This window comes from Antedon bifida, chromosome 2 (assembly GCF_963402885.1).
Source record: "Antedon bifida chromosome 2, ecAntBifi1.1, whole genome shotgun sequence".
Taxonomy (NCBI): Eukaryota; Metazoa; Echinodermata; class Crinoidea; order Comatulida; family Antedonidae; genus Antedon; species Antedon bifida.
Genome location: NC_136227.1, coordinates 3788368 through 3800409, shown reverse-complemented (window position 1 = coordinate 3800409; position 12042 = coordinate 3788368). Strand labels below are relative to the sequence as shown.

The 12042-nt window shown below is 35.5% G+C and overlaps 2 protein-coding genes across 6 annotated transcripts; both read right to left on the bottom strand.

Annotated features, from left to right (window-relative positions):
- Positions 1-1292: 1292 nt before the first annotated feature.
- On the bottom strand, positions 1293-8470 carry LOC144834552 (thioredoxin reductase 2, mitochondrial-like). Of its 2 annotated transcripts, XM_078689403.1 has the most exons (16): positions 8461-8470; positions 7672-7837; positions 7102-7167; positions 6925-6981; positions 6645-6789; positions 6206-6280; positions 5798-5876; positions 5609-5671; positions 4759-4829; positions 4574-4593; positions 4067-4158; positions 3480-3654; positions 2904-3226; positions 2710-2781; positions 2407-2504; positions 1293-2048 (listed from the first exon to the last, which is right to left on the bottom strand). In XM_078689403.1, the coding sequence occupies exons 2-16, from the start codon at positions 7787-7789 to the stop codon at positions 1925-1927; spliced, it is 1578 nt and encodes a 525-aa protein (XP_078545529.1). In that variant the 5' UTR covers positions 7790-7837; positions 8461-8470; the 3' UTR covers positions 1293-1924. The 2 variants fall into 2 exon arrangements, with proteins under 2 accessions (XP_078545529.1, XP_078545530.1); XM_078689404.1 differs by lacking the exon at positions 4574-4593 and having other exon boundaries at positions 4067-4165; positions 4746-4829.
- Positions 8471-8554: 84 nt separating this feature from the next.
- Positions 8555-11578, bottom strand: LOC144835790 (leucine-rich repeat-containing protein 42-like). Of its 4 annotated transcripts, none has more exons than XM_078690876.1 (6): positions 11306-11578; positions 10738-11142; positions 10372-10490; positions 9702-9790; positions 9437-9593; positions 8555-9200 (listed from the first exon to the last, which is right to left on the bottom strand). In XM_078690876.1, exons 2-6 carry the CDS (start codon positions 11103-11105, stop codon positions 8674-8676), a joined length of 1260 nt encoding a protein of 419 aa, XP_078547002.1. In that variant the 5' UTR covers positions 11106-11142; positions 11306-11578; the 3' UTR covers positions 8555-8673. The 4 variants fall into 4 exon arrangements, with proteins under 4 accessions (XP_078547002.1, XP_078547001.1, XP_078547004.1 ...); XM_078690875.1 differs by having other exon boundaries at positions 11319-11578; XM_078690878.1 differs by having other exon boundaries at positions 11406-11578.
- Between the last annotated feature and the right edge of the window lie 464 nt (positions 11579-12042).

Below are 12042 nucleotides of genomic sequence, written 5' to 3'. Positions count from 1 at the left end.
AATTAACTGGAAACATTGTTAATTATCAGTTTGAGTTTGACTTTTGTCTCTTTTGTTGTAGAATTGAATCTCTCTTTATCCATTGTTTTCAACCTGAAAATAAACAGGCCTAATACCTTGCCATTAGCAATGAAATCAACTTACACACTAATATTTTATATAGATAGGCTGTCTATGACCCCCAGCCTACCCCTAGCTAGGCCTATGCCTCTCTATACCATTCTGCTGGCTAGCTAGCAAGGCCCTAGGCCTAGTCCTATAATTATTAGCACAGGTCTCATATAGATAGGCCTAGAGTGTTTAGACTGAGCCTGGTTATATGCCTATTTATTTAACTAGGCCTAGGCAGGCATAATCAGCCTAAACTAAGGCCTAATAAACTAGTCTAGGCCTAGGCCCTAAAAACTAGAATACATAGAGCTAGCTAGTTAGGCTAGCCTAGCTACTTATTAGCTAGTAAGTAGGCCTAGCTAGCTAGCCTACCAGTTCCCTAGTAGGGCCTAACCAGGTGGGCCTACCCTAGCTAGGCCTAGTAGTAGTAGTAGTACTACCCTGTAGTAGCCTACTCTAGGCTAGTACTACTACTAGGCCTACCTAGCTAGACTAGCCCTAGTAGTAGGCCTAGGCTATATGCCTAGTAGTACTAGGCCTACCTAGGCTACTAGCTAGAGTAGAGAGATGCTAGCCTACCTAGGCCTAGGCCTAGCTACTCTAGGCTAGGCCTACTATAGGCCTAGCTAGGCCTAGGCTAACTAATCTGCCCTTTTTGGAGGCTAAAATATTGTCTAAAATAAGCTATGACCTACAAACATAGCTTAACTATCTGTTAAGGGTGACACTTATGATGGGTAATCATTAAAATATGCTTCTAAATCTACCTTTTTGGCTTGCAATCTTAATATCCGGCCTAGGCTAGGCCTGCACGGATCAGGTAGCGAAACGAACGAAGTGAGAGCAGAGGAGGAGGAGGCCTAGCTAGGGCCTAGGTTTCAGGCAGAAAAGAACATCTCGTGTTTGTGAAATTATATATCTATTTATAGTTATTTTAAAATATATCCCTAACATTTCAAAAATTATATATATTACTGATAATTAATTATAAGAATGATACTCTACCTAATGATATAATCAATTAAATGTGTTTTTCGTACGAAATTAATTATATACGAGGATGGCATAAGTGATAGTTCTCTGTTATCAAAAAACAACTACATAATATACCTGAAACGGGAAACGAGTGTCAACGACCGGACCACCGGAAGGCGGAAGATGGTTGCCGCAAAATTCACAAAATTGTGACTCAATGAACATGACGTAAAACCCAAATAAATTATGGATGTGGTCTTTATACAAGAAGTACAATTGTATTTTCCCCTTTGTACTGTTTTACTTTTATTAGTACATTCTAACAATGCACACTGGTCTTAAGTCTGGAAGATTTAGAAGACAAATGAAGAAACAATGGATTCAATCTGTTTTCATATAATATGTTATAATTTATTAAATATATTTATTACAATAATGTTTTATTTCCATTAATATATTGATACATTTTAAAATACATTACTGAAACATATTTGTTCTAGTATTCCATTTTTTTCCAATATACTATATATTTTATTTACAAAAGAAAAATAAGAAAATCATTTGTTTGAATTAATTGTGTTGTCGCATTCAAACTTTCTCCACCAACCAGGTTTCTGAGAAAGTCATCATCTGATGCAACACAGAACAAAACAAAGACAACTTAGGTAAATCTCTGTCTATATTATCAAACTAGTTTGACAAAAAAAAGTGTAATGTGCTCAAATATGGTAGTGATATGACATCATCATAGGCACATCACATTTTTTTGTCACATAAAGTTTGATAGTGTAGACAGAGCTTTACTGAAAGTGTCAGGTATTATGGGATTGATTTAGCCTCAGCAACCAGTCACCATAGGGTCATCACCTGACCTCTTTGTGATGTGTATTTTCACTACTTCTTCTGCACATGTTGGATGGATGCCTACGGTTGATGATAATTGTTTATAAGTTACACCACATCTGAAAAAAGAAAAAAGAAAGGGTTAGTATCATTGTATTGTTTATATTAGCATTACAAAACAAATCATTCTTCGCATGCTTAGAAACGTAATGAATTTATGCAAAATTTATTTATTTATCATTATCTATTCAATTTTCTGCCATATACAATACAAAGACAAAACAAATAAAGGCAAGGAAAGACCAAACAGGTGCTAAACACCTATGCTAGTTGGTCAACCCAGAACAGAGCACAGAAAGAAACCAAAAACAAATTATGTTCTACAATTAAAGCATCTACAAGAAAGCGACAAACTATGACTGTTAGACTCAATAGCTGTGCCTCCTCCTCAATATTCAGTACTCAAAGTGAACTTACTGAACGGCCACTGAAAATCCCTGCATCATCTCCCCTGCATGCGGGCCTAGTATATGAAGACCAATGATTGGCTGGTCACCATCTCGACAACAAATAACCTGCAACATATTGAAAGAAATAAGTTGGCGAATAACAATTCAAATGGTTGAATTGCTCTTCATTATTTGTAAAGCTCTGTCTACACTATCAAACTAGTTTGACACAACAAGTGTGATCTACCCAAATATGGTAGTGATATGACATCATCATGTCCATATATGGGCACATCACAAAAGTTTGAGCTTATGACACTGACAATCTTACCTTCATATAGCACTGGTCTGCAGGTGTTTGTGATACGGTGTATTGTAAGGGTTTGTAGAATGCATGGTATACCTGTGGTAAACAAATCATTCAATCAAAGATGTCAAAATCATTTTAACATTACAAAATTAAATGTAGATGTTTATTACCCCAAAATTTCAACTTTATAGATAAAAATTGTTGGTAAAAAATACCTCTATATTTTCTTCTCCGTATTTGCTTATAGCATCGTCCTCCGTCATTCCTATAGCAGCATATTCTAACGGTGAGAACACAGTGGTAGCAACCATTTTATAATCTAAACACTCTCTTGAATTTGAAAACAACCTAGTAGCCAATAGCTTTCCTGCTTTGATAGCGACTGGTGTCAATTCAACACCGCCCTCAAGGATGTCACCAATAGCGTAGATGTGGGGTACATCAGTCTGTTCACCGTCAACAGTGAGGATTTTACCATTTGTGTGTAGTTTAACGCCGGTGTTTTCAAGACCAAGACTTTTAGTTTCTGGATCGCGACCTAGAAAAAAAAAAGAAACAATGGTTTAAAATTCATATATTACATTTCACCAGATGTGATGGTGAGAAGTGGTGAAATTTGCACTTGGACCAACAAATACTTGCCCATATAAAACAAATTACTGTAACTTATCTTGTCTTGAAAAATTAGCCCTTTCAAACTCAATTTATGCATGGAATTGCAATACTCATTATAAAGATTCACTTCACCAAGGAGCACAAATAGGTACCAGTTTGCATTAATCATAGCTTACCTACAGCTAATAAGACAGTGTCAAATACATCCTGTCTGTGTGTTTCTCCGTCGGTGCTTGACCATGTGACTAATCTCTGGCCATTCTCGTGTTGTTCAACTCGTTGAGGAGTTGATGAACGGATAAAGTTCACGTCCATGCTTTCCATATGGTCTGTGATCAAATTGGCCATTTGCTAAAGACAACCCCAAATTCAGTGTTAACATTAAAATTTAAAAAAAAAACATAAATTAATACTAAATATACAAATAATGTTTTACAAATTGGGATATACACTTTTGTTTAATTTAGCAGAAAAGAACATATTTATTAAATGCATATATTATTAAAATGCATATACCACAACTTAGAGGAAAGAGTGCACATCTGTGCAACACAGGTTAGATTTGATGTTCAATACTATTCTATGCTCTGTCTACACTATCAAACTTTATGTGATGTGCACATATATGGACATGATGATGTCATATCACTACCATATTTGGGCATATCACTACCATATTTGGGCATATCACTACCATATGTGGGCATATCACTACCATATGTGGGCACACTAGCTTGATAGTGTAGACAGAGCTTTACTTTACCTGATCAAAACCTCTTAAACAAATTGATCGAATCATAACTGACGTAGGATAGCCCAATCCCTGAAGGAAACCAGCACATTCTAATGCTACATCTGATTGGTGGATGTAAAGGAGAAAAGAACCAATAGAAAACAAGAAAAGTGTGTTTGGTAATACAGTCAACTGTCCCACCTTTAGGGTGGCCAAATATGTCTGGTTTTCCAGAAAGTCTGGTATTCAGAAGGTGTTTTTAATGGTAAAAATGAATTTAGGACCTTTTGGACCCCGAAAAAAGTCTGGTATTGGGAGAGTTTCTGGTTTTCAGAGAGTCTGGTATTGGGAGAGTTGACTGTGGTGGTAGTACCACAGTAGGCAATATGATTTGATCTATGGCTAAATTGATTGCATTGTGCAGCAACGATTTTAGACTTTTAATTTTTGTTACTGGTGTGTTGGAATAATTATATCTAATCTATATAATTAATCTGTGGCTGTTAATTTATGCAGTAAACTAATTGAAAAGGATACAACTACCACCAATTACCAACCTACAAAAACAAACATGAAGTATTTAAAATATACATTATTAACTAGTATTGTCTCTTTAATTTGGATAATTGTACACTCGGATTAAACGTTACTTTTATGCTCTTGCCCAGCCTCATTGCAATCGTCTTTAGAAGATCACTAACTATTGTAGCTTGAATACGTACGTTTTACCAGGTGGATTTTGTAAAGAGAATATGTCATCACTCGATATACACAATTCATTGCTACCAGGAACCTGTAAGTAAAATCAAATTGAAAGTTACAGGCAGACTGTCACAGAAATATCCAGTCTTTAGCATTTTTACAAAAACCTCTCAGAAACAAGGTACCACCTCCCAGGAACAAGGTACCACCTCCCAGGAACAATGTAACACCTCTCAAAAACAAGGTACCACCTCCCATGAACAAGGTACCACCTCCCAGGAACAATGTACCACCTCCCAGGAACAAGGTATCACCTCCCAGGAACAAGGTACCACCTCCCAGAAACAAGATACCACCTCCCAAGAAACAAGGTACCACCTCCCAAGAAACAAGGTACCACCTGCCAAGAAACAAGGTACCACCTGCCAAGAAACAAGGTACCACCTGCCAAGAAACAAGGTACCACCTGCCAAGAAACAAGGTACCACCTGCCAAGAAACAAGGTACCACCTCCCAAGAAACAAGGTACCACCTCCCAAGAAACAAGGTACCACCTCCCAGGAACAAGGTACCACCTCCCAAGAAACAAGGTACCACCTCCAAGAAACAAGGTACCACCTCCCAGGAACAAGGTACCACCTCCCAGGAACAAGGTACCACCTCCCAGGAACAAGGTACCACCTCCCAAGAAACAAGGTACCACCTCCAAGAAACAAGGTACCACCTCCCAGGAACATGGTATAGTACTTCCACATCAAAGGAACAAGGTAACATCTCTCAGGAACAAGGTACCAGTACCTTTATTTATTGAGGAATAAAAAAATCCCATTAGTTAAGGTATAGTAGTAAGTTTTAAAATATTTAATGTACCTCATTCAAATAACGTGGGCGCCCTCCAGTGGCCAACACTACATTCTTTGCTCGAAGCAGGGTCTGAAATGAAAACAATTGAATGCTAAAAGATATACGTTTGTGTTTTACTGTCAGTACAATGTAAAGATTACCTAAGAATACTATGTAATGTTAAATCAAGACAGAATACACATATTTCATCTGTACCTCTTTTCCATTTTGAGTGACTGCTTTTACTGTGTTCTCATCTACAAACGATCCTTTCGCATTCAGATATTCAACATTTCTGATTAAAAAAAAAAAAATATTATAAACTGAATTATGATATGAAGATTAAATATAGTATTTGCATGATCAGTAGTGGAGCTGTAGCATGGTGGTTAACATGCTTGCCTTCCAATCCCAAGGTCCGGGGCTCAATCTTGACCTAGTTCCAGGGTTGTAACTCACGACTCTTTCAACTCCACTCCCTAAGCCTCAAATGACTTTATAAGCACGATAAATTATTAAATAGTATATCCATCTTGTAATTGGCGCGTTACTCACTGTTGGATGCATATAGTAGTATAATATGGAATGAGAAAAAAATCAATATCGATGGATAACCATTCTTACTTATCTTTGAGTTGTACTCTGTGTCCCCAATTTAATGACCTTACATGATTTTGAATGTTCTCAACCAATTTTGACCTAAATTAAAAAACAAAACAAGATTTAATAAGGCAAGCATTGTCATTAACAGGAATGTTATTAGGGCGCTTTGAATTTCATGTTGACTTTTTTTCTGGATGTAAGTCTCTCTAGCCAGTTCAGATGAGTTTTTACAAGAAAGACTTACCAGTCATTTTTCTCCTGAACCAGGCCTTTCCCCGGGTATAGTCCCACCCCTCAAAGTTGACCCTATTTTGTGTTCTAGAGGGTGGAATTATACCAGAGGATATACGCTAATTAGGTTTTTGTATACTCAATTTTCTTCTCACTAAGTGGTTATATTCTTATAATGTCAGTGATGTAATCTACTCAACTGTATAGACACGTATGAAGAATTTCTTACCAGTCATGGGTTATATTTTCAGGTGTGTTCCATCCATAGTGTGTAGAGTCTTTGAGGGCGTGTCCTAATAGCGACGCCTCATGCATCAGCTTCTTTGGTATGCAACCAACATTTACACATGTCCCCCCTATGCCCCATGTAGTTCCTATAAAAGATTGAAAGAGTAATAATGATGAATGTGATTTCAATCTTAATTAAATTCATCATCATTAAAGATGATGAATTTGACCTTTTTATCCTATACGAATTATCATATCATCATCATGAATGTGGAACATACCTTTAGGAGACGGTGCCACATAATCTAAGACAGCAACACGTTTGCCAAAACCAGCCGCTGGAAAAAAAAAAGATTTTATCTAACATTGATCATTTTAGCTCAAAATACACTGGACACAGGGATATGAAAAAGTATGATTTTATTCAATTAAAAACGCAAATTAAATATAAAGCGTACCTTCTTTTGCACATGCCAATCCACCAGATCCACCACCAATGACTACAAGGTCATATACTTCAGGTCCTAAAAAAATATTTGTTATATATTAATGTACAAATTTATCACCCATTTAGCAAACCAATTTAAGCACGAATTAATAATACTAATAAAGGAGGCTAGATAGTAGAGGCATGTCTAGCTATAGGCCTACAATATAAGTATAGCTTATATATGCCTAAACCAAATGACATGTTGATGTTAAAATATGTTTGTAAATGTAATTTGTTAATGTTTGATATGAATATTATATTAATAATATACCATTTATTTATACATAATTTAAATGTTATTGTACTTAACAAAAAACTAGAATCCTAGACTAGCTTATTCCTATCAACATCATTTAGGATTTGTATGTGGCCATAGCGAAAGATCATCTTTCGTCTCGCCTAAACTAAACAAAAAAACAGTAGGTCTATACGCTAGGCCGGGGTGCTGAACCATGGACTGTATGCAAATCACATCACCAGCGGCCTCAATCACACATATGACTGAGGATAAACTAGTCTTTCCTTGGCCTAGATTTACCTGTGGAATATTGCAAAACGCCTGGCTGATTTAATTTAAAAGTTGCTGTCTGAAGTACGCGGTTATAATTAAAAGATATTCGACTGCAAAATTTCGATAATAAAGCACAGTTTCGCATGCTGCAGCTTGTATTTTTAAAGTAACTTTTTATTCTTGATTATTCGGTTCAGGGACGATTCGGCCCTGAGACGATTCGGCCCGGGACTATTCGGCCCACTTTTGGTGGGACGATTCGGCCCACTTTTGGGCCGAAACATCCCACTTTGTGGGCCGAAACGTCTCACTTTAGACCAAATTCATATTCATTTTTTTTTTATTTATCAAGTTTTGAAAAGGTGTTTAACAATCCGTATTTTATTGATATTGACAAAGTTGATATAATATATATAATAAATTACTAAAAAAACGTAATTTTATATTCAATTTATTACTTCGAAAACCTTGTTTATTTCGTGCATTCGCCAAGCGGCTAACAGAGGGCGTAACTTGTTTACATCGTTCGCGTGACTAAAAAATGATTATTTTCGACAATGTTTTCAAAATGTTTGCTTTATTGCATCTTTATCCCTAGTAGTGCTACCCCATAGTCTCTCTGAAAATAAAGTTTGGGGAAAAAAGCTTATTTTATGCTTATAAATGCTTATCAAAGCCGATAAATGTAAGTGTGCCGAATCGTCTCAGGGCCGAATCGTCCCGGGCCGAATAGTCCCGGGCCGAATCGTCCCAGGGCCGAATCGTCCCGGGCCGAATCGTCTCAGGGCCGAATCGTCCCGTTACCGATTATTCGGTCTCGTGTTTTGAAAAGTCTCGGGAGTTGAAAGACTAGTGGTGGCGCTATACAGTTTTATGGCTTCATCACAAAAAAGTTATACAGTATATTCAGTACTTTCATAGACAATTATTTTCAACATTTATTTAGTATACTTTTCCTATCTACAAATTGCACATAAAACCTGATAAGATGTTTATCCAATATGCATAGTTTCTTAATATTCATAAACATTATTTTACTTTCTTTTTACGTATAAACTTTTTAATTGGTAAAGGTTTTAATTGATTAGTTTCTTTATTTTCATCAAAAGGTTTTAAATCATTTTCACAAATATCTGCATGCAGGTCAGAACCTTTATTAAGTAAGGTAGAATCAATGGAACCAGATTCATTTTGTACGTGATCTAGCGCAAACAATAATTTATTTCCTCTTAAATTTTGTTTTTTCTGCACTTTAGAAGGTAAAATCTCAACACTTTTTTTATCCTGTCCTTTTAAATAGCAATTTGTTTTGTTCTTTGCACATTTATAATACTCCTTAGTCTCCTTTAGTTTTCTCCTTTTCCTTACTCTGCTATCACCGTCAACATCTGTATTTTCACAATGTTTTTCTGGTCGTTGTTCATGTTCTATATTATTACTTAATTTCGTTAGTTTATGATCTTTCTTGACAAAGTCTAATGATATTAGCCGCATTTTTCTTGATCCTTGCAAGGCTGATTTTTTATCACAAGTTCTTTTAGAGGCCAGCGGACCATCTGTAATTAAAATAAATAATCATTCTCAGTAAGTCTTTATTAAAGATGTATTGTACCCATAAAACATTAGTTGATAACATTTTTTATCGTGAAAACACTACCAGTGGTCCAGGCTTAGATTAGTGTGACAAAAAGTTGTATACATCCTGACTTATAGCGGCGCCCTACTGCATGGACAATATTACTGTTACAGGGAAAACTCATTCTTGTGATATATATTCTTTGATTTCACTCACAAAATTGTTTAGCTTGTGATGTTGGCTCTGGTACCTCTTCTAGCCAGTTGTGGATCATAGTAGACGCCCACCCACTTGTTGTTATCTCAACAAATTGTCGGTCTTCTTGCATGGTTGTAAGATTGAGGGCGCCACACACAGACTTTAACCCTTTATTCTAAAAATAAAGCATTACGTAACTTTGTTATCAGGAAAAATGGATTGAGAGAAAAACAATTATCATTTTAGAAAGCTATGTTGATAGAAAGTATGTTTTTGTACTCACCGATATAAGATTATTTGACAAATCTAAGAATTTTATGTTTTTAAATGGCAACAAATAACGTATGCATGAATCCGTAATCTGAAGATTACCTAACAAAAGGAAATTAAAAATGTTCATTTTAAATAAAATTATTATTTTTTTAAATTATCAATATTTGAAATGTTTAAAATACTGTATTATGTTTTTTATTTGATTATTTAAAGTTCAAATATTATATATTAATGTTGTCTATTCTAAAAGATGTATTCTTATATCATATTGAGAAGTATTAGCAACAGGGACGTAGCCAGTATGAGGCGGATGAGGTGCTTGCCTCTTCTGAAATTTTCACTACCCACTCCAATTCCACAGCAGGGATCGTCATATTTTATTTTAATAATTATATTTAATCTTTGCCTCGTTTGTTTTTTTTTCCTTAACAGAGTTCTTTTTCCTTCATTTCTGTACAGTGTACACACACACTCACATGATTTATATTGTAAACATAACAATAAAGTTTATCTTTAACTTTCAACTTTTATTGCCACAAAAAAAAATATATATATATATTTTAAAAACAATTACAGCATGGCAATAGGAGGTTACAAAAATAATCGACTTTAACCCCTTCACAAATATAAATTACATTATTTATGCCAATACAAATAAAAATAGCATTCTAAAATACTACCTGCTAATTGAAGAGTTGTCAGCCCGACTGGTCCATCATGCATCATTCGTGCCGGTGTTGTTAAACTCCTTAATCCAGATTCACCAATTAAATTATATGACAATCCAAGATGTTTTAATCTGCAAAATGTATATTAATATGCTACGGTAATTTAAAACTTCTCCATATTCCAACATATACAGTATCTTCAGGGAGTTATAAAATAAATTATACCTCTCTGGTATGTTGTACCTTGGTCTTTCCTACCCATTTTCTTTTTAACTTTATTATACATTTTGTATACATTGAATGAGTGTCATATTGGCTTATGAATATTAATGAGTTCAGTATTGTCTAATTTGCAACACCCACAAATCAGTTACAAACCTTTTAAGCCGTGCTACTATTCTCAAAATGATGTGATCATCATTCAAAGCACAGTTTCCCAGGTCCAGGGATACAAGTCCTTCACAAAGCAGCAACACTTCCAACTTCTCTGCGTACTCATTAACTATGTCTTTCTGATTAACCAGACTTAAAGACGTAAGTAAATCGGTACCGTAGCAAGATACAAATGACTTTAGGGTTTTAATACAGAAAGGAAAAGTTGTTTTGGATTTCTGAAGTTCGGTTGCACGTGTGAAGATCTGTTTGCCGATGATGTCTGGTATGTATTCAAAGCTTTCAACATCCTTTACATTAAGTGCAACAAAATCAATACAAATATCTAACAGTGTTTCAGGTGATGATGACATTGTCTTCTTTTTTTTAGTACTATTACCTGAAACCACTCTACAAAAAAAAATTGATACTTAATAATATTAACTTATTTACAGCATTATAGGCCTATTCAAATCCATGGTTTAATTACTAAATTAGCGGCGCTAGCATTATTTTACTTATACTGTAAATTTCAAGCCTAGGCCTAGTCCTACACACAACGGAAATTCCCTACTTTCTCCACTCACTCCATTCTCCCTCTAGAGACTAGACGACGTGTGTGATTGTACCATGTCCATGGGCTCTAGGCTAAGCCTAGTCTAGATAGGGTCTACCTAGTAGTAGTACATTAGATAGTAGTAGGATTTTTCCCTAGTAGTAGTAAGTAGATAGTTTTTATAATGTTTTAGGCCTAAGTCCTAGGCTTATTTAAAGTATTTCTATTAAATTTGCCGCCTCGTCTTCTCTCTCGACTCTCTGCTGCTGCATGCTCTGTGTTGTTGTGTTGAGATTCCATCGATCGATCAAAATCGATCATTATCTTTAAACCGTTGGGGGCGACAGACATAAATAAGTGATAAACTCTACAGCTCACTATGTCGGTCGGTTGGTTGGCCGGTCGGTCGGTCGGTCGGTTGGTCGGTAAACACTAACTTGAGCACGCGACTGCAGCCATGTATATGGCCTTGTTATTTTACACTACAATTGCTTAGGAAGTATAGGCTACATGATTGTATTCAGAAAATCACAAATTATTACAAAATATAATTATTAGTTTCCTAAAATTATTTTAAGCATTTATCGTCATGTCCGATTTAGTTTAGGAGTATTTTTAGAGTTATGTTCACACTGTTTGGTTAATTTGATCATAATTGCGTTTAATGATTAATTTATTCCACAATAGATAAGTTATAACAACATAGGTTTTATGACATTCTCACGACACCAATTAATATATTGTTTAGAATTTTA

Excerpts from the sequence above, each read along its gene's own strand:
- LOC144834552 (XM_078689404.1), bottom strand. The coding sequence starts at position 7,789 with ATGCGAAACTGTGCTTTATTATCGAAATTTTGCAGTCGAATATCTTTT. Across the intron at positions 7,168-7,671 it reads CGTTTTGCAATATTCCACAG|GACCTGAAGTATATGACCTT; the intron begins GTAAATCTAGGC and ends ATATTTTTTTAG. Across the intron at positions 3,655-4,066 it reads GTTTAAGAGGTTTTGATCAG|CAAATGGCCAATTTGATCAC; the intron begins GTAAAGTAAAGC and ends GGTTGTCTTTAG.
- LOC144835790 (XM_078690875.1), bottom strand. Across the intron at positions 9,791-10,371 it reads GACAACTCTTCAATTAGCAG|GTAATCTTCAGATTACGGAT; the intron begins GTAGTATTTTAG and ends TCCTTTTGTTAG. Across the intron at positions 9,594-9,701 it reads TGTCAAATAATCTTATATCG|AATAAAGGGTTAAAGTCTGT; the intron begins GTGAGTACAAAA and ends CTTTATTTTTAG.